This window comes from Pseudophryne corroboree, chromosome 1 (assembly GCF_028390025.1).
Source record: "Pseudophryne corroboree isolate aPseCor3 chromosome 1, aPseCor3.hap2, whole genome shotgun sequence".
Lineage (NCBI taxonomy): Eukaryota > Metazoa > Chordata > Amphibia > Anura > Myobatrachidae > Pseudophryne > Pseudophryne corroboree.
In genome coordinates, this window is record NC_086444.1 from 1,046,998,522 (window position 1) to 1,047,020,340 (window position 21,819).

Sequence of the window (21,819 nt, forward strand, 5' to 3'; positions counted from 1 at the left end):
ACCATTACCAGTCTCAGATGCACTCAGACTGCATGGCTCATAGGCCAATCCCATCATACATATCTTAATTATGACTGATGTACCAAATTCATTATTTCCATTTACTGTAGGTCACTATTAAATAATGAATATTATATTTTTAATATATTCTACTTATAAACTAACATTGAGTCTTACGTTTTTCTTTAAGGCTCAATACGCTATACTTGTAAATAAACAGAGAGAAAAATTAGAAAAGTGAAATAAAGGTAACATTTTCAAAACAAAAAATATAACAAATATGCAAATTTATACAAAGATAAATCTTGGATTTACCAGCACAGAAAGTCACAGCTCTTACAGATTGAGCACATGGTATAAAATACATAATATACAGTATTGAAGAGTTATTAAAATGCCTGAAATATGATAACTAGTGCTTTAGGCTATTAGTGTAACAGTGTTAGACTATGTATAGATATATGGGTGCCTAAATAAAGGTCAGACCTGCAGAATGTTATTGGCCATTACAGTGTATATCTTACTTTTCTACTTTGCAAATGCAGTCTAAATAATACTACCTACTGTACAAGGTCATATTAAGAATACTAAAGTAGCACAACACACTCTGGCACGGTGAATAAAATAATACCCCGTGCTATAAAACGTTAAAATCAAAGGAATCATTTGCTTGCTGTATATTGCCAAGAGACAGTCGCAAAAGTTCCTGGAAGGCTTATAATAGGTTAGAGGTTATAAAAGTGTGTTTTTTGCCTTCACACAGTGGAGGCATCCATGTTTGAGCCGGACTATATCATGAAACTGTAGCCTATGAATTCACATCACTTCCTGTATCTTTAGTGCTTGTTAGCATTGCAGGAATAGGGCTGAACACAGCCAATAGCAGTCATCCCTTTAACTGCATTTGAATGTCCAGCGATGACCTATATGATAGGTTAATGAATGATAACTGCAATGTTTTTAGGCTAGATACAGAGCAATATCTGGTAAACTGCATATGTGGTCACTATAATATTCATTTAATAACATGCAACATATGGTACAAATGTATGGTAAGCCATAGCAACCAATAAGATAACAGCTTCTACAAGTCTACTGTATATCAGGTCAAACTTATGAAAATAGTATTGGCTACTATAGGATATGACACATTGTTCTATTTTCAGTAAGTTATTAAATATTACTATTTGTTAACATCTTACAGCAGTTTCATGTAATGAATTAACAACCATCCAAGTTAGACAAATATTACTAAATCCCTCTAAGCTGCAGAGTCTGTGGGCTGAAAGATTGGCCCACAGGGTGCTTAAAAGGCACAATAGAAATATTTAAATAATGTGTATAAAAGCTTCTAATATGTGCTCTATCGAGACAGATGTACTTGGTAACTCTTCTCAAAGTACAAAATACAATAGATTTATTCATACAATGTTACATTGCATTGTGGCAATGCAATGTAACATTGTGTCTATGAGAAACTCTCCTGAGAAATGTCTGGCAGGCCAGTTAGCATGATAATAAAAAAAATATATAAGCTACTATTTATATTTCAGGGGCTTCAGGAATGTGGCCTACTGCCCATTTTTTATAAAGCTAAGAAAATAGGTTTATTTTCCTATTTCAGGCTCTGGTAGGCCATACATTTTACCCTTTCTTCAATCACAGACAAGCGGTTGCAGAGTAAGACATATAGATACAAATTAAAGCGGTTTAGCAGCAAGACCTCCAAACAACTCTTACTTTTGGTTAGGAGATATGGAAAATCTAGGTAAAAGGAGGTTGTTTTTAGGAGAACGCATAGATCCATAGAACAGAGCTTTGTCCTAGTGTAATCTGTCGAAACCTCAGCACTTCTCGCAGTACTGATACAGCTTAAATCTTCTCAAGCAGTTGCCTGTCACTAGCATTCACTTGTCCTTTCATGTAAAATAAAGTGATCACTTTCTTTGGCATTTTCCTCCTCATTTTGTTTCCCTGATGTTTTCTCCTCAACGCCACTGTTGTCAGAGTCATCGTCCTCGTCTTCCTCCTCTTCTTTATGTGTTTTAGCTTTCCCTTCAAGGCTATTTCTTACGCCATAAGCAAAGTAAATCAGCAAACCTAGAAAACAACAGTGGTGTGTAGAAAAGTGATATTAAACAAGACAAAACTCTACAATATTTGAGCATATATACTAAGGACTAATATACTATCTATTAGTGCAAATAAAGTAATAAACTTGGACTGAATAAGAGTTGCATGCAAGTCGCCTGCAGATCATCTCTTGTGCTCAGTGTCGGCAGCACCATCCCAATCCATCTCCATCATTATTATAACCAGATGTTTATATCAGCACTATACCTGGTGAAAGAGATCCATGTGAAATCAGACAGATCTCTGCAACTGCTCAGCTGTGATCAGTCCACAATTGTGTCCACAGTACATCCTCAGAAAACTTAAGGGGTCATTCAGATCTGATCGTAGATGTGCTAAATTTAGAATATCTACAATCAGTTACTCAGACATGTGGGGGGACGACCAGCACAGTGCTAGTCCGCCCGCATGTTTGGCCCTACCCCAACCCCCCCACACCTTCTGCACGGGTGCGAAAACATCGCACAGCGGCGATGCTTTTGCACCTACCGAGTAGCTCCCTGCCTGCACAGCCTAGCTGCGCTGGCAGGTGGCTACCCGCCGCGTCCCAGGTCGAAGCGGCTGCGTGTGATGTCACACAGCCGCCACGGCCCACCCTCACAACGGTCCGGACATGCCTGTGTTGTCCGGACCACGCCCCATGTTCTAGCGCCGTTGGCATGCTCCCTCCCACCCCGAGACTGCCTCTTCGCATCTCACTGGGCTTCATGGGGTGCGCCCGTGAAACCCGATCCAGTGCAGCGATCTAGTCTGAATGACCTCCTTAGTGTACAAGAAAAATATGCAGAAGCTGCCCAGTTGCGACAGCCACTTAGGGGCAGGTGGAGATGAAGTGGAGATATGTATGACCTTGGATCGCCCCGTACTTACTGAAAGTTGTACATGCTCAACTACAATATCACAAAATCAGTCTGCAAAACAGAATTGCGCACAGCTCTGAATCAGCCCATAATTAGGAAAACTGCTATTACAAATATTGGGTGATTTCTTAAATTGTCATTTATTGCAAATCAAAAATATTTAAAATTCCATAGAAATTATGATGCAGACGTAGTGGAAGGAAGACTGAATCATGTTTATAATCCTCTGCCCTAAATGCTGCCATATCACTGATGTCATCTGTCTCTTTCAAGTCATGGACTTTGGTTTACTATGTAAATTGCCGTATTACTATAGCAATGTAAATACCGGTATATGTTAATGTGTTTTTCACTCCCAAACGAATACTGTAATTTTGGATATAGATTTTATGGAAAAATGTATCAAGTCTACATAATATTGTCATGTGGAAATAATTCTTATAATTACAGCAAGATTCTGAATCCTCGTCTGACTTACCAAGAGCCATCCAAATACTAAATCTTATCCAGGTGTCCCCGCTTAGCTGTACCATCAAGTAAACGTTCACCAGGACACTGAAAACTGGCAGAAAAGGCAGGAGTGGCACCTATAGCAAAGGTGGAAAACATGATTACACTCTTTACATTATTGCGCAAAGGAACATTAATAACAAAATGTATCTAAAATGTCAGTGTTAACCTTGGGATAACCTTGGGGTAAGCTTGGAGAAGACCAGGATCAAGCACCGAACAGCAAAGCTTTTAAGCCTCCCAGGATGCACTGGGTCCCTCTCCCCTCATACCCCGCCTACAGCTCAGGGTTTTCAGTTATAGTTAACAAATCCAAAGCAGGAGCTCAAGCGGAGAGAAGGAAGAATGGCACACACAGGAAACACACTCTCACTAGTAGGAAATGGGAACTGGTGACCGAGAGAAGTAACCCTATGAAGCTAGGTACGTTAGGGTGGGCGCCCTGTGGATCCCATGGGCCATGAAAAAAAAGAGTTAACAAGGGTAAGTTTTACCATAACTCTTATTTTTCTCTTCAGGGTCCATGATCTCTACAGGGTTAACCTTGAGGGTGTCCCAAACCAGTTGTAATAGGGAGGTAATGCTTCTAAGCTGAAAGGAGGACATTGCGGCCAAAGGTTGCATCCTGAGAGTCAAACGTATCAAAGGTATAGAACCTAAGAAACGTGTGGGCATTGCATAGTTGTTCAGCAGACGCGCCACGGCAGGATGCCCATGAAGGACTTACAGAGGGAGTAGAGTGAGAAAGAGTGAGTAGAGTGAGAAGAGGCTGTACTTGGAACCGGAAAATCAGCCTGCATGTAAGCCTGTGAGATGGTCATGCGGAGCCAACATGCCAACATTTGTTTATTGGCTGGACAGCCCTGCTTGCAGAATCTATAGAGAATGAGTAAGGAATCTTTTTTCCTAATGGAATTAGTACGGTCTACATAGATCTTTAGATCACGGACCACATCCAACAAAGCTTCCTCTTGTGAAAGGCCGGTATCACAATTTGGAGGAGGGCCGGTATCACAATTTGCTTATTGATAGTGGAAGTGGAAGACCACCATAGGTAGGTATCCTTGCTTAGTCCGAAGGACATCCCTGTCATGATGCAAAATCAAAAAGGGGGACTACAGAAGAGTGCCCCCAAGTCAGAAACTCGTCGGGTAGGGGTAATGGCCAAGAGGAAGAGTCTTTGCGGTCAACAGTATCCAATGGTTCAAAGAAAGGTTGTTGCAAGGCCAGAAGAACCAATGACAAATCCCAAGGAGCCACTGGAGGAACAAAGGGAGGTTGAATCTGGAGTACCCCCTGCAGGAAGGTACGGACATCTGGTAAGGGAGCAACTCTTTTCTGAAACCAGATGGACAGAGCAGAGACCCAACTTTAAGAGAAGCAAGGTGGAGACCCATGGTAAGGCCCACTTGTAGAAGAGGATCATGAGGATCATAGTGGCGATGAGCACACCACTGAAAGTAAGAGTGCCAGACACGGTAATAAATGCAAGCTGATGCCGGTTTTCCGAGAATGAAGCATGGCTTGAATAACCGCAGTGGAAAACTCTTTATCCCTTAGGATGGATGAATCAAGGGCCACGCCGTCAAAGACAAGCGAGCTAGGTCCGGGTATAGACAGGAACCCTGTGATAAAAGATCTAGCCGAAGAGGAAGCGGGAAGGGTTTGTTTATGGGGAGACACTGGAGATCTGTGAACCAATGGTGCATGGGCCATGCCAGAGCCACTAGGATGATCGTGCCGCCTTCCTCTTTGAATTTGCAGAGTACTCTGGTAAGAAGAGATACTGGAGTGAAGAGATAAGCCAGATGAATGGTCCATGTGACTGTTAGTGCGTCCACGAAGGTTGCATCCGGATCTCGTGTCCTGGCCCCATACACGTGTACCTTGTGGTTGTGTCTGAAGGCCATGAGATCCACATCTGGAAGACCCTGTTTGTTTACCAGAAGCTGAAAGACATCTGGGTGTAGAGACCACTCGTCAGCGTGCACATCATGCCAACTGAGGAAGTATGCTTCCCAGTTGTGGACCCTCAGGATGAAGATCGCTGAGATGGCCAGAAGATGGATTTCTGCCAAGGCAAGAACCCGTGCTACTTTATGCGTCGCTGCAGCACTGGGAGTGCCTCCCTGCCAATTAATATAAGCCACTGTCAAGGCATTGCCTGACTATAATTGCATGTGAGAACAATGAACAAAGTCCTGAGCCATCTGAAAGGCCCTGTAAACTGCTGGAAATTCCAGGACGTTTATTGGAAGATCTCTCACTGTTGAGTGGCTCTGAAAGTAGTGACTGCCCGTGACAGTTTCCCACCCATGGAGGCTGGCATCCATTGTGAGAAGAACCTCGTGTGGAATCCAGAATGGGTGACCCTCGTCCAGGTTGGGAGTGTGTAGCCACCAGGAGAGGGATGTGCAGACTTCCTGAAGCAAAACCATTGGCTGAGACTTGATTTGCTGGGGTTCTCCATTCCACCTGGCGAGTATTAGGCGTTGGAGAGGCTTAGAGTGGAATTGATCAATTGATCAGCCAGCCGTGACTCTAAGGAAGTGATATTGTCACCTGGAGATAATGGTGGAGGACCTCTGGAGAATGCGTTAGAAGAAAAAGGTCATCCAGGTAAGGGAATATACGTATTCCCTGTCGTTGAAGATGAGCAGCTATCACTGCTATGAGTTAGTGAACACCCTGGGGGTTGTGGAAAGACCGAAAGGTAGGTCCTGGAACTGGAAAGGCTGATGGAGGACAGCAAATCTTAGATATAATAATAATAATAATAATAATAATAATAATAATAATAATTTTATTTATATAGCGCTCTTTCTCCAATAGGACTCAAGGCGCTTAACAGATACATAGCATAATATAGTACAGAAAATAATAAAGTACAATTTCATAAAATGCAGGAGCATGAAGATACTAAAAGGGACATTATGGAAATGCTTGAGTAAACAGGAAAGTCTTGAGTCTACTTTTGAAGGATTCTATAGTTGGGGCCTCTCGCACTGTGCAGTGAAGTGAGTTCCATAGAGTCGGAGCCGCATGACTAAAAGCTCGACCCCCAGATGAATTACGGTAGATTCTAGGTACTGCTAAAAGTCCTTCATCTACAGATCGCAGTAATCGAGTGGGGCAGTATGGGGTCAGAAGCTGTTTCAGGTACCTTGGGCCTTGGTCATGTAATGCTTTGAAACTCAGTAAGCCAATCTTGAAGATGATTCGCCATCTTACAGGCAGCCAGTGAAGGGAGTAGAGGATGGGTGTTATGTGGCTAGAACGGGGCTGGTTGGTTAATAGCCTGGCAGCTGTGTTTTGCACCAGCTGTAAGCGTTGCAATTCTTTTGCTGGTAGACCAAGGTAGAGGGCATTACAGTAGTCTAAACGAGATGATACAAATGCATGTATGACTTTTGGCATATCATCTGAGGGAATTAAGTGCTTGATTCTGGCTATGTTCCTCAGGTGAAAGAATGAGGATTTGATTGTGGCTGATATCTAATGTTTAAGTGTCAAGCCACCATCCAGGACAACGCCAAGATTCCGCACACGATCACTGGTCTGTAATTCTGAATCCCCGAGTGTAAGTCCAGTTGGTTGGCTATGCTGCAGTCTTGTCCTTTGATGTTGCGGTCGTATCATGAGGACCTCTGTTTTATCCGGGTTCAGTCGCAGCCAACTGGCGCTCATCCACTCCTGTAGTTCAGCTAGACAGCCATTTAGGGTTGCTATTGGGTTATCAGTGCCCGGAGCAAAGGACAAGTACAGTTGTGTATCATCTGCATAGCAGTGGTAGACCAGGCCATGGCGCCTGATTATTTCGCCCAATGGGAGCATGTATACTGCAAAAAGCATGGGGGAATAGTATAGAACCTTGTGGGACACCACATGGCAATGGCACTGGTGGTGATGAGTATAATACAGATGATACTCTCTGTGACCTGCCTGTGAGAAATGATTTGAACCAGCTTAGGACTGTGCCATCCAGACCACAGAAATGTATCAGTCGCTCAATCAGAAGCCCATGGTCCACGGTATCAAATGCTGCCGAGAGATCCAGAAGGATTAATATTGAACAGTCACCTCTGTCTTTTGCCATCAGAAGATCATTTAACACACACACTAGGGCTGTTTCAGTGCTATGTCTTCTCCTGAATCTTGATTGAAATGGATCATAAATATCATGGGTTGTCAGGCGGGTTTCCAGTTGATTTGCAACCACTTTCTCAATAACCTTTCCTAGGAAAGGAAGGTTTGATACCGGTCTGTAGTTGGTCATGCAGTTGGGATCTAAATTAGGTTTTTTAAGAAGCGGTCTAACAATTGCTTCCTTTAGGGGTCCAGGAAAGATGCCTGTCTGCAAAGAGCATTGAACAATTTTTGCAAAGACAGGACCAATTATATCCATACAACCTATTAGAAGCTTGGTTGAGGCTGGGTCCAGATCACAGGTGGTGGGACGCAAAATCCGAGCAATTTCAGCAGTGTCCTTTACATCCACTGGGTCAAAGCTGGTCCATGAAGGCAGGTAGCTTATATTGGCAGGCTTTGTAGTTTGGCCCTCCTTTGATGGCACTGTGGAGATTCCAGCGCGGATGGTGGATATTTTATCTGCAAAGAAGTTGCAAAGATATTGTTTATGACAGGGTGCTATAGGTCCATGGAGGTATGCATTCTATATATCCAGGGAGACCATAAAATCCAGAGGGCCGTGTAGTCGAAATAATGGAACAAAGAGTTTCCATTTGAAACCTGGGCGCTTTGAGGTATTTATTCAGTAACTTTACATTTAGGATGGGACGATGAGACCCATTTGGTTTCTGAACCAAAAACAGTGTAGAATACAACCTCTGGCCCTGTTGAGACATGGGGACAGGAACAATTACTTCTGATTGTAGTAAAGAGTGAATGGATGTCTTCAGTGCCTTGGCGAGGTCTGCTGGTGAACAGGTAGGAAAGTATTGTCAGGGAGGACGCTTCAGGAAGGAGAGACCATACCCATGAAAGACCACTTCTCGAACCCAGGTATCTGTTGTGACCTGACACCATGCATGGGCGAACTGAAGAAGTCTGCCTCCCACCCTCAAGGCCTGTTTGGGTTTAGGCTTAGAGGCCTTTGTTTGGTGGGACAGTCTAAGAAAGGTCTGACCTCTAGCCTTGCCCTGGAGGCGAAAGGACTGAAAGGATGAAGTTATAGGCTGCGCAGAGGAAGCTGAGTGTAGGCAAGCTGTTTTAGAAGTTGCCAGGTTGTTGACAATTTTGTCCAATTCTGGTCCAAAAATAAATTTGCCTGTGTATGGAGGTGCTTCTATTGCTTTCTTGGCATCAGAGTCTGCCTTCCAGTAACAAAGCCAAACAAGGCAGCATGCTACCACAGAAGCAAACAAAGCTTTGGAGGACAACAGAGCTGTATAAAGAGCAGCCTCTCCAATTTAGTAGGCAGCATCTCTGATGTTGGCAATTAGTGACAGTTGTTCCTTGGTCGTCTCTGAGGGGAACTGTTTTCAAGGGCATCAGCCCAGTTTTCAATGGCCTTAGCCACCCATGCCATAGCCATGACAGGTCTGCCTGTGGCGCTTGTAAGTGAATATAAAGATTTGAGACACGTCTCCAATTTCCTATCAGGTATGTCCTTAAGTGAGGAAGCTGTCAGAATAGGAAGAATTGAACTTTTAATTAAGCGTGCCACATAGGCATCCACAGTAGGTGGAGTTTACCATTTTGTACAATCCACCATAGGTAATGGATAAAATTAGTTTAGCCTTTTAGGTACAGTACATTTCTTGCCAGGATTTTTCCATGCTTCACTCATAGCATTAGAGATATAATCACAACTACTTTTTGGCGTTTACACAGAGGGGGGAATTCAAAAGTTTGAAAAGTCAGTTGGGTGTCTGCTTATTCCTATCTAATGGACAGGAAAAAACAGACACCCAACCAACTTTTCAAACATTTGAATCCCCCCCAGAGAGTCTGTAGATTTAGGGTTCGGTTCAGTATCCTCTAATTGGAGTGAGAATTTAACTGCCATGACTAAAGCAGCCACATTAAATTTAGACTGCACTTCTTCCTCCCCAGAAGGGGAGTCTGCATCGGAGAATTCAGCCTGATCTGCCGCAACAGAAGATTCCTTAGAATCTGAATGTGCAGTGGACTGTGAAGATGGCAGAGCATGCTTCGTGGCAGTAGAAGCAGGTATTGCATACCGCCAAACATTACTGCTTTGGGAGTCAGGACTTTTGTGCGGCGTAAATAGATGCTGTGTGCATGTGCACAGCATCTAATCACCGCTGCTCTGCTAGTCAGAGCAGGGACTGACAGGACAGTTGGGAAGTATGGGTATTGTCATCTGACCCTGCATTATATTTTGAAATGCAGATGATGAAGCAGCCAGACTATGTATAGAGTTAGAAAACAAGTCCAACCAGGGAGGATGAAATGGGCTGATAAACATGCTGTAATGGCTGTGGGAGAGTCACAGACGGGGCTGCAACATGGTCAGCGATTTTAGCCAGAAAGTCAGAAAATGAGGGCCATGGAGGCTCCTGTGCTGGCACTGGGGGAGCTAATGGGCCAGGAGGTAGAGGTACACTGACCATCTTGTAATAATTCCTGAGTTGAAACCTCTGCTGCACAGGTCCGACATGACATTAGAGTAGGAGCACCAGTTTGTTTAGCTTCCTTGCCTTAGTTAGACATAACTGCAAGGCAAGTACACAGACAATATGGTAATGTGCGGTATGTAACTAAAGGCAGTATGCGACATGAGCCTGCTCAAATACAATAATTTGCAGTGTGTGGCTAAGCAGCCCAGGGTGGGAAGACCTCAGCAGAATGGTGTCCCGGGCTGGAGGAGAGGCTGCTGATTAAGTGCTGACTACCCTTGCTGACATCCATCACCGGTTCCCTGGCCTGTTTAAATGTCTCTCAGCACCAGTACAATATGTCCGGTGGGCTAGTGAAGCTCAAGGTCACGCAATAGTCTGGGTCCACGTCAGCACTGCCAGTCCGTCTCCCTGGACTGTCGCTATCAGACTACCATGATTGTGGGTCACACATGCGGGAGCCCACCTTACCTGTCCCCAATGAGTCCAGTTTTCAGTCTGGGTAGTCTCCTGTCTGCCTCTGCTAGTGTCAGGCCGCAGGGTCCTGCCGAAATCCCCTAGTCGAAGCTGGCGCCGCGGCATCTGTGAAAGTGTTAGAGCAGCAACGCTGGTGTCCAAGGGACTGCCTAGCGCTGCTTACTTAGTTGAAAAAGTTAAAATAGTGTAAAAATGTCAAAATGTAAAAGCTTGGGCTGCAGCATGCAGCTCCACTGTTTATCTGTGACCAGCTCCTGCTGGCACCAAAACAAAACTGAAGAGCCTGAGCTGTGGGCGGGGTATGAGGGAACAGGGACCCAGTGCATTCTTGGAGGCTCAAAAGCTTTGCGTTTGGTGCCGGATCCTGGTCTCCACCAAGCATACCGCAAGGTTAACCCTGTGGAGACCATGGACCCTGAAGAAGAAAGTTAGAATAAGACATTATAGACCTATTTGTATTAGGGGGTTGGTACAGGGACAGTGCATACTGTAAGTACTAGGGATAAGGTTTATGGATTTAGCAAGGGATTTGGGTTTCCAACTTGCAGGAGCTTGAGAGCCAGATTAATAAAGCTAGAATTAATTATAAGTGCTGAAGTAAGTGAATCCCATACAGCATTGAGTCAAACACTGTGGAAACCAGATATATATCTCACCTGCTTTCGAGAGGTGTTCCTCACCTCACCAACTGTATTAGCGGGCCAAAATAAATTCTAGATCCCGTCCCTCCTAATTTCATGCCAGGGTAAAAGCAATAATAGCCCTAACCTAGTGCCTGTGATGGCTGTAACAGGGGGCTGATACATGTACTATCTTAGCTAAGCCCAAATCATGCTTACCATAAAAGCAACTTTATGCTGGTTCTGAGGTTGTCTCCAGATAATTAACACAATGAAGATGATGAGTATGATGAACACCGTGAGAAGGGCAATGCTCCATGCTTCCACATTAATTATTGCTGGAATGGCATATGTTGTTAGGATGCTTAGTGCACAAATGATTATTGCTGCGAAACAGAGGAGAAAATAAAACATTACTGTATGTTGCTACATATTCACTTGTTGCTTTTGAAAACATGCAGCTGATTTAGATATACTGTGTTAAACACAAAGAACGTGAAACTGAGAATTAGAGAAGCTTTTATACAGTATGTCATTTCAATGCAGTTTTGTTTCAATTAAAAAAAAAAACATTTATTGCAAAATCATATAGTAAGGGGCTAATTCAAACCTGATCACTGCTGTTTTTGCACAGCGGGCGATCAGGTCTGAACTGCGCATGCGCTAGTGCCGCAGTGCGCCAGCGCATGCCAGAGATGCGATCGGTATCGCAGCCCAGCGATCGCCTCTGCCTGATTGACAGGCAGAGGCTTTCGCTGGGCGGGACGGCGGCGTTGGGCCGCCGTTTTGGGGGCGTGGTCCTGGCAAAGCAGGCGTGCCCAGACCATGTGGGGGGCGGGTCACAGTGACTGCGTGACGTCACACGCAGCCGCTGCGACCCGGAGAGCGACGGGTAGCTCCCTGCCAGCTAGCAGAAGCTGCACTGGTAGGGAGCTACTCTTCAGCTACAAAAGCATCGGGCCAGTGCGATGCTTTTGTACCTGTGCGGGGGGGGGGGGCAGAGCCAGACATGCGGGGCGGACTAGCCCTGTGCTGAGCATCCCCCCGCAAGTCTGTAAAAGTGATCGTAGATATGCTAAATTTAGCACATCTACGATCAAGTCTGACTTACTCCCTAAGTTACAATGGGCCTAATTCAGAGTTGATCGCAGCAGCAAATTTGCTAGCAGTTGGGCAAAACCATGTGCATTGCAGGGGGGGCAGATATGTGCAGAGAGAGTTAGATTTGGGTGGGGTGTGTTCAAACTGAAATCTAAATTGCAGTGTAAAAATAAAGCAGCCAGTATTTACCCTGCACAGAAACAAAATAACCCACCCAAGTCTAACTCTCTCTGCACATGTTATATCTGCCCCTGCAGTGTACATGGTTTTGCCCAACTGCTAACAAATTTACAGAACAAAAAATAAAAATAAATACTCGCGCCTAATCTAAAAAAGCTGGCAATCGTATTTTTGTAACCAGAATGCTGCTTCCAGATAAAGGCTATTGCAAACACCTTTTGTTAAAAAAATATATAGAAAAGAAACCACATATAAACTGTAGTTAATCAGGAAGCGCTGTCCAGTCCACTCAATCAACTTAGTTAATACAATATTTATTTATACATACACAAAGCATATATATGGCCATAGGAGCACTTTTAGGTATTTTCCCAGCACCTAACAACGGAGTGAAGCTACAATCATGTGACGCGTTTCCCCGCCTCTCCAGCTCTGGATATTCAGCGGCTTCCTCAGACGTGTCTACAGACACGTCTGAGGAAGCCGCTGAATATCCAGAGCTGGAGAGGTGGGGAAATGCGACGCGTCACGTGATTGTAGCTTCACTCCGTTGTTAGGTGCTGGGAAAATACCTAAAAGTGCTCCTGCTATGTAGACATTATGCTAACTCTGATGGCAGCTTCAGAGAAATAGCAACAAGGAGGATCTCCATTACATTTAAAGTCCACTGTGGATAAAGGTACAAGAACCAGGAATTGGACTCCATGTATGTATAGCCCCCATTTTTGCCATCTAATGGAGGTAGGAGAACCAATCCAAGTTCAATTAAGATACTGTCTGCCTCATATGAATACATGTCAGATCCTGACCTTAACGGACTAATTTATTAACTAATGGGAGAGAATTATTAATATCAGCACTGAAGGAATGTATGCATACTAACTCTCTACTATTGACTGATTTACTAACATTGGACGGAGTGATCATAAAAGAACATTATGGGTTGCTAACCAAAGTGTTTTTATTGCTTTATTCTTTATTATTATGTTTATATGGCCATATATATGCTATGTGTATGTATAAATAAATACTGTATTAACTAAGTTGATTGAGTGGACGGGACAGCACTTACTGATTAACTACAGTTTATATGTGGTTTCTTTGCTAACAAATTTGCAATGTTTTAATTTTTTTCTACTCTAGTTTTAAGTAATCTCACTATTAGGGTGGGATGTACTAAAGCAAATAAGCGGTAACACCACGTTTTCAGGGTTTTTGGTACCAAACCCTGGACGCCAAAGCTCCAATGCAGAGGGAACTACCAGCTTTTGCTGGTGTTACACTGTAGAAACCTATGGGCTACTTTTCACATTCTTAGCTGAGAGGGATCTGATCCCTCCTCACATCCCCCGTGGTCACTGCGTCACTCTGCATATGCACATATGGACTCCCGGGTCATAAACCTGGAAATCCAGGGACCGGCGCTGATTGCAAAGGACAGCTCTTATTGAGAGAGCAGTCCTTTGCGATACTAATTGCATATGGTAGTACATATGTGATTAGTAAGGATGCGATGTGTGGTGGGATGTACCACGCAAGGTTAGTACATCCCGCCCTTAGAGTAGTCCATTAACTGAATAATAATTGCTTCATGAATAGCCATTGATTGCTGCATACCTTTTAGGAAGCACAGGGCATCTGTACATCTTGCAGCTGGGCTGGGATCATGGGCATGGCTCCTATAACTTCAGTCTTCTGACTAGCCGTCCTCACCAGCAGTCCAGCATAAGAGTCTGCAAGCTGCTGCATGAGGAGACTGATGCCCAGATTTATCAAGCCTTGGAGAGTGATAAAAGGTACGGTGATAAAGTACAGCCTGTAAAATGACAGGTAGGAGCTGACTGGTTGGTACTTTACCACCGTGCAATTTATCACTCTCCAAGGCTTGATAAATCTGGACCTACGTGCTGGTAGCTACCACATCCTCTCTCACCACTATCGGAACCCAGACACAGCGGAGGGGCACAAGGAGTGCCGGCAGTGCAGCATGAGCCTATCCACGGATATTTTCAATATGTTGTCTACCATTTACCCCAAGAAACAATATTAAATGAGAGAGATAAATTACTAGTTTTATTATAAAATAACACTATTAAAAAATGTATTATAAATTACTGCTGATTATATCAAAAACTTACAAAGTCGCAATAGAATCTATTATTCACAATATTACTTCTTAGATTTTTTTTTTTTACTGTGAGACCTATTGTTAGAGAACGGGTGGTCTTCAGTATGCCGGCGGTCGGGCTCCCGGCGACCAGCATACCGGCGCCGGGAGCCCGACAGCCGGCATACCGACACTTATTCTCCCTCGTGGGGGTCCACGACCCCCCTGGAGGGAGAATAAAATAGTGTGGCGCGCGTAGCGCGCCACCGTGCCCGTAGCATGGCTGGCGCAGCGAGCCCGCAAGGGGCTCATTTGCGCTCGCCACACTGTCGGTAAGCCGGCGGTCGGGCTCCCGGCGCCGGTATGCTGGTCGCCGGGAGCCCGACCGCTGGCATATCGTAGTGAACCCTTAGAGAACGGCTGAATGTACAAATACTGTATGGTTGAGGTATCACAATAAAGGCCTTACAATATAGATGTGTCAGTTGAAGAGAAAAATTAGATTGGAGCAATGGTAAAACTAACCATCGATTTTGACGGATTCCCACTAGTACTGTAAACATTTTACATGCAATCTGGCAACTAGATTGTTGAATTTAGTTAATATACACGCTGGGGACCGGAGCAATCTCTATGTGTGAATGAAAGATTGGAAAGTACTGTGCAAATTTACTAACAGTCGAGTATAGTGATCACAAGAGTGTCTCACTCATTAATGGGCAGTATTGTCCTGTAATGGTGAGATGCTCTAATTCTCTAATCGGTTTATATTGGGAGATTGTTGTTGCTAAATGAAGTACCCGCCTACCCCCCTTCTCTGTTTTCCACATGCACATTTCTCTGCATATTCTCTATTTACCTCACAAAACTGAACAAACTGGTCTATAAGCCTAAGGCACGTTCTGATTACTAAATGACAAAGGTATTCATTTAATGTTAAGGCCCATACATACTGGGTGATTTTGAGCTGAAAGCAGGTCACTTTTGGTGTGTTGAGCTGCTTTCAGTGTGTATGCACAAGTGACGAACGGTGAGCTCTGATGCACGCTCCCGCTTCATCGCTGGCGGCCGCCGTTCATCTACTGGTATTACCAGTAGATGAACGGCGGGGTGAGCGGCTTTCCATAGCGTCCTGCTATGGAAAGCTGCTCACCCCCGCTAACATCGCTGGGCAGGGGGAAAAAGCGCTCAGTGTGTATGGACCTTAAGTGCTACTGGTGAGAGATTATTTATTAAATGTGAATGCTTTTGTCAATATAAAGAGAAAAGAGAAACAAAAGAAACATCTGTTGGGGTGCACACTGGAACCTTAATACTGTGTTAAAATATTCAACTTTTATTGATGTACAAGAATGTGGTGAAATGTTAAAAAAATTATAGTGTGATAGAAAAGATAGAATATATGAATAAAAACTATTAAAATCTCCAGCTGTTTTTTCTAATTCTGTGAAAAGCCGGAGATTGTAATAGTTTTTATTCAAATATTCTATCTTTTCTATCACACTATAATTTTTTAAACATTTCACCACATTCTTGGAATATTAATGTATATCAATAAAAGTTGAATATTTTAACACAGTATTAAGGTTCCAGTGTGCACCCCAACAAATGTTTCTTTCGTTTCTTTTTTCTTCTTTATATTGACAAATGTACGTCTATGACTTGAAACATAGGGGTAGCACCGAAAAAGAAAGATACATATTAAAAAATGTATATGTTATCAAAAATATTAGGATATATACATAAATATACGGGAAATATAATTGAACACTGTATTTGCTCTTTGGATACTGGTGCTTGGGGCAGAAGAGTTTTGGAATTCTGACTTTTTTTTTCCAGATTTTTTTTCTATTGTGGCAATAGGAGCAGTGTGCTACTTTACTGATAAATTCAGGGAAGGCAAGTATTTGGAGGATAGACTATGGGGTATATTCAATAAAAGTCGGATCCATTCCGACATGCATTTGTCGGAATGGATCAGACAACCCCTATTCAATGGCCGGCCAAATCAGACTGTCAGATTTGGCCATACCTGGGGTGCTGTTCTTCCGCTGCTGTCAGCTGCCGGGTGCGCTAACAGCGGCGGCAGGGAGAGCAGACAGCGGCAACTGGCAGGGGGTAGGTGACAGCAGCGGGCGGCAGATGACAGTGGCGGGCGTGAGGTGACAGCGGCGGAAGCTGGACGGTGGCGGGCAGCGGGGGGAGTTGGACGACGGCGGGGGGAGCTGCCAGCGCCTGAGGAGAGTGATGTCTGCGGCGGGGGGAGGCGCTGCACGGAGAGAGGTGCCTGGCCGGGGGACGGCCAGGCAAGGTACCTCTCAGCCCCGTAGCCTGCCACATCGCTCCCCGGCTCCTCACCTCAATCCGACTTGTTTTCAAGTCGGATTGAGTTTGTCGGAAAGGGGACCAAAACCTGTCTGATTTGGCCCCATTTCCGATAGAAGCACGTGGCTTGGCGGCTGTTCGGGAATTCCCGACTTGTTGGGGGGAAAAAGCATTTTTTGAATAGGTCGGAACCCCTTCCGACCGAAATCAGTCGGAAGCTGCTTTCTTTCCGACAAGACGGCAGCTTCCGACAGTTATTGAATATACATACCCCTATGTGTCTTACCTGCAGTGCACCTCTCCCGTGCAGCCTGCTGCAGCTGAAAGCATGACAGTGATCAACCAGAACACCTGTGAGGAACTCCCTTAAGAAGGCCGGGTGGGTGTGTCACTTGCTTGCCAGTCTGGGAGGAGGCGTATAAGGTATAAAGAGACTGTCTGGGCCATTTATCTGTATGATCGACACCAGGAAAGCTGGCCGGTGATTAGGAATTAGATCTCTGTTATGGTGTGTACACACGGTGAGATATTTTCTTACGATTTTGAATATATAGTCAAAATCGTAAGAAAAGTTAGTGCAGATCGCAAGGTGAAAGTCACCTTGCGATCCCGATTCGATGCCGATGCGTGGTCCCGCGCGGTTGGCATCGCAAGAATAGATAGACTGTGCAGGCAAGTCAATTTTAAATATCTCTATAGAAGAGATAGTCAAAATTGACACTTAGCCAGTAGTATCGCAAGCACACGCATTATGTGCTTGCGATGCTGACCTAGCCCCTGTCACATAGTGAGAATCGGGCATAGCCCGAATCTCACCGTGTGTATGGGCCATTAGATAGTGATATGGCTGTGAACATTTACTGTATGATGGTTACTGGTTTGAAGTCAAATAAAAATCATGAAATAAACTATAGTGGCCAAATCCTGAGTCAGAGTGTGCTTCCACTACACATCTTCTTTGTCACACTGGTTTTTTTTATTTTGGGGGGGGGAATATGTGTAAACCATAATGAGATATCTTGGAAATGAGACCCAAGTCGAAACACAAAATGCATTTATGTTTCATGTACACCTTATACACATATACAGATAAATTTATACAATGTTTAAAAAAAAAATGTGCACGAAACAGTGTACATTGAGCCATCAGAAAGCAAAGGCGTCACTCTCTTTGGATTATGGATATTTTGGATATCGGATTCTCAGATATGAGAGACTCAACCTGTACAGTATAATAAACTAATAAACAAAAACTGCTATTAATATAATGTTGGTCTGGTATAGGTTGAAGGAGATGTAATTATTAAATGTGGGTGCTAAACCTCCTAATGATACTCGGTGGACCCCTTCATTCAAAGTAAAGCATTCATTACCTCTAATACCAAGAAATAATGACACGGAGACTTGAATTTGGCAGAAAAATTGCTAGCTATTTATTGTACCCTAACCATTAGCAAACCTGTAATTGAAAATTTTGTTAACATGCCGATTCAGCCGGCATATGGTGGCAGAAAAAAGAACTGACGCTAACCCTAAAAATGTTAAAATTCAAAACTATCCTAATTTAAATACAAACTATCAAATCGGTAATAGGTGCCCAACTCAACCCCCACAGTGACTACCCACCCTGATGGGTGCCTGCCGCTGCCCCCGGACGGGTGGTCGAGCGGCCCTAAAAGTCGATGGAGGTGAGTGCACCTAAACCACACCAAACTGTAAATCACTACAGCTAACAATACAAACTACAACCTGCCGTTCTTTTCCGCCAACAGCGAAAGACTCCTCCCCAGAGTCTTCGCACCGCCACCATAACCTCACCCTAACTCCTGCAACACTAGACACAGATCCTCCAGGAAAAGCATCATCCCCTCATTGGACAGATGCACACCATCAGGCCGAAAAAGGTGACTATCTCGGAACCGAATCCTAGGGTGGCGAACCACTTTGCCTCCGTGGGACAATACCCACTTCGCCACCGCCCCATTCACCTTCTGCCTGGCTTCATCAATCAGGCGACCATCCGCCACACCTCGCCAACTCAACCTTGGCACCATCAAAGAGAACACCAAGACACAATTAGTCCATGCTGCGGCCACACTGGCCAGATCCTTTATCATGGCCCACCGCAGCTCCAAAGATGTCCTCTTCCCCAGGTCGTTGCCACCTAAATGGACAACCAGCACCCTAGGGACTCCATGCTCACTGGCCTGACTGACTAGTCTACTCTTCAGATCTTTCCACATCATCCCCCGCCAACCAAGCCAACGAACTCCATGAGCCCTAGGAAACATCTGTGCCCCCTCCGAGGCCAAAAACCTGGCTGCCCAATACACATAAGAGTGGCCAACCACCCAGATAGCCAAGTCATCGTCAAACCAACCTGAAGAGAAGGAAAGGGGGTAAAATTGGTTACTAATTATCTATAGCATTGTTATTAAACGCATTAACCTGAAGGATCTGCCAAAAGAAAAAATTGAGATTTCGTGTATTGCAGAAGTCATGGCCTAGCCGATCTGCACAAGCTTCCAGCCAATTTGAAGCAGAACATAAACACACAAATGGGAAGATCAAAATTAAAATAAGAAATTAAAAGGGGGGGGGGGGGGGTATAAAATGGGAAAAACATGTAAGAACTCAGCTGGAGGTGAAAGCGTAAAAACCTGCTGAGGGACTTTGATTAGAACTGATCAGCCAAATTGTGGATTAGAATTCAGTCCGTCAAGTCAGGCAAAAAATCGCAAAAGAACTCCAGACCCCCGCTGCCAGCAGCGGCGAGTGGCTAATCCCTGAGTAGGATAAAAACGGGAAGACAAACAGACGCACAACACAAGAACGTACTGAACTGTACAACATAACTTATCACAACTACAACTAAACAAAACCCCATGCAAGCCAACATCTCATGCAACGGGGCGAATATATCGTCTGTAACTTGACGACTTCCATCGCCCCACCGCCTGGATTTCAGCTACGGAAAACCCTGCCGACGCAGCCGACGTCGCAGCCCCGATGCGGAAGGAATGCGTCCCAAAAGCAGCGGGTGGAAGGCCCAAGCTCGCCAGACAGCGACCCAGCATCCAACGAAACTTATATTTCGTCACCGGCAGACCGTCATAATGCAGCAGCCATGACCCCCGACCATCGGTCCGTACTGCCGCATATTGAACTGCCAACCTCACTGGGCAAATGCTCTCCTCGAGTGCCGGAACCAAGGTGACCCAGCGACCTCTATCAACTTGGTCCGTCTTAGAGCGACGCAATCTGCACAGCAAGGACCTCTCACCCACCACCACGTCCCCGACTAGCATGCGCGAATCTGCTCGCTTAGAAGGCGCCCCCAACTCCGAAAGACACCGTGATAAGCCATTGAGAACGCCAAACTGAACAGCAGCGACTCAAACATGGACGACGCGATACCGCCAACCGCCCTGATGACAGCCGGAAGCAAGGCCGCATCAATGGGCCGCCTCCTATCAGGCGGCGGCGGCGCCACGCGCGCCCATCCCTTCATCACCTTCAGCAGATTCCCGCTTTTCGTCACGTCAGGGACGCCCCTGATTTTGCTAAAGAACGAAATACCAGCCAAGTAACGGGATACCACCGCTCTGGACCTACCCGTAACATATAGCTGCCAAATAAAAGAAAGCATCATCCGATGCCCGCTCTTATCTTGTTGACTTCGTCCTCGAACAAACTCCTCCCACTCGCTCCAAGCTTGGCCGTAAGCCTTAAGCGTGTTCGGCGCGACTGACCGCATCGCTAGACCCTCCAGTCCGGCCCGATCACCTGCCAGACATAACCCGGACAATGAAAACCGTGCTCGTCGGCCTCGGGTGCCAACAAACAAAACCTTTCCCACTGCCCTCGTGACAATGCGTCGGCAATTCCGTTCTCAAGCCCAGGCACATGCTGCGCGCGGAACCACACATTCCTACGCAGGCATGTCAACAGCAACTGCCCCAGCACCCTCAGGACCACCAGCGACTTCGCCCTCTGGTTATTTATCGCATGCACCACGCCCAGATTGTCACATCTAAACAAGATGCTGCGATGAGCCAGCCGATCACCCCAAACATCCAGTGCTACCATAATGGGGAAAAGCTCCAGCAGCAAAAGGTCCTTAGTGAAACCCTCGCGATGCCATTCCGCCGGCCACGAGGCCGCGCACCAAGATCCCTCCAGATAGCAACCGAACCCAGAGGAACCCGCCGCGTCGGTAAACAGCTGCAGTCCGGCGCTGTCGACCGTTGGGGCTTGCCATATACACACCCCGTTGAAGTCCTCCAGGAACGCGGCCCATACGGCCAAATCCCTCTGAATCTCGGAGGACAAGCGCACGAAATTATGTGGTCTGGCACAACCCGCAGTCGCCCTTTCCAGCTTCCGGCAGAAAACCCTGCCCATCGGGATTACCCGACAAGCAAAGTTCAAAATGCCCAGCAAGGACTGCGCCTGCCGCAGAGTGACTTGCGCGACCTTCCGAACCGGCAGATAGCCTCGCGGATCTTCGCAACCTTGTCCTGAGGCAGTCGACACGATCCCGCCACCGTGTCGATTTCTATCCCCAAAAATGACAAACAGGAGACCGGCCCCTCTGTTTTATCCTCGGCCACGGGAACGCCGAAGTGAAAAAACAGAGCTCGGATGCTGAATAGCAAGTTGCCGCACCGTGGCGAATTTGCCGGACCCACACACAAGAAGTCATCGAGGTAATGGGCGACTCCGTGACCCCCTGACAAAGACTCCACGCACCAATGAAGGAATGTGCTAAACCGTTCAAAGAACGAGCAGGAAACGGAACATCCCATCGGCAAACATTTGTCGATGAAATACTCCGCTCCAATCCGCAAACCCATAAAACGGAATGAGTCCGGATGCAACGGCAGCAACCGAAAGGCGGATTC

General features: G+C 45.5%; 1 protein-coding gene across 8 annotated transcripts in view; it reads right to left on the minus strand.

Moving 5' to 3' along the window:
- Positions 1-998: 998 nt before the first annotated feature.
- Positions 999-21,819, minus strand: part of SLC7A2 (solute carrier family 7 member 2) — a 149,237-nt gene continuing 128,416 nt past the window's right edge. For all 8 annotated transcript variants that reach the window (XM_063920839.1, XM_063920835.1, XM_063920837.1 and 5 more), the window contains 3 exons: positions 11,422-11,588; positions 3,472-3,580; positions 999-2,100 (listed from right to left, as the gene is read on the minus strand). In XM_063920839.1, the coding sequence (XP_063776909.1) occupies positions 1,901-2,100; positions 3,472-3,580; positions 11,422-11,588 (476 nt within the window). In that variant the 3' untranslated portion in view covers positions 999-1,900. The remainder of the gene's footprint in view (positions 2,101-3,471; positions 3,581-11,421; positions 11,589-21,819) is intronic.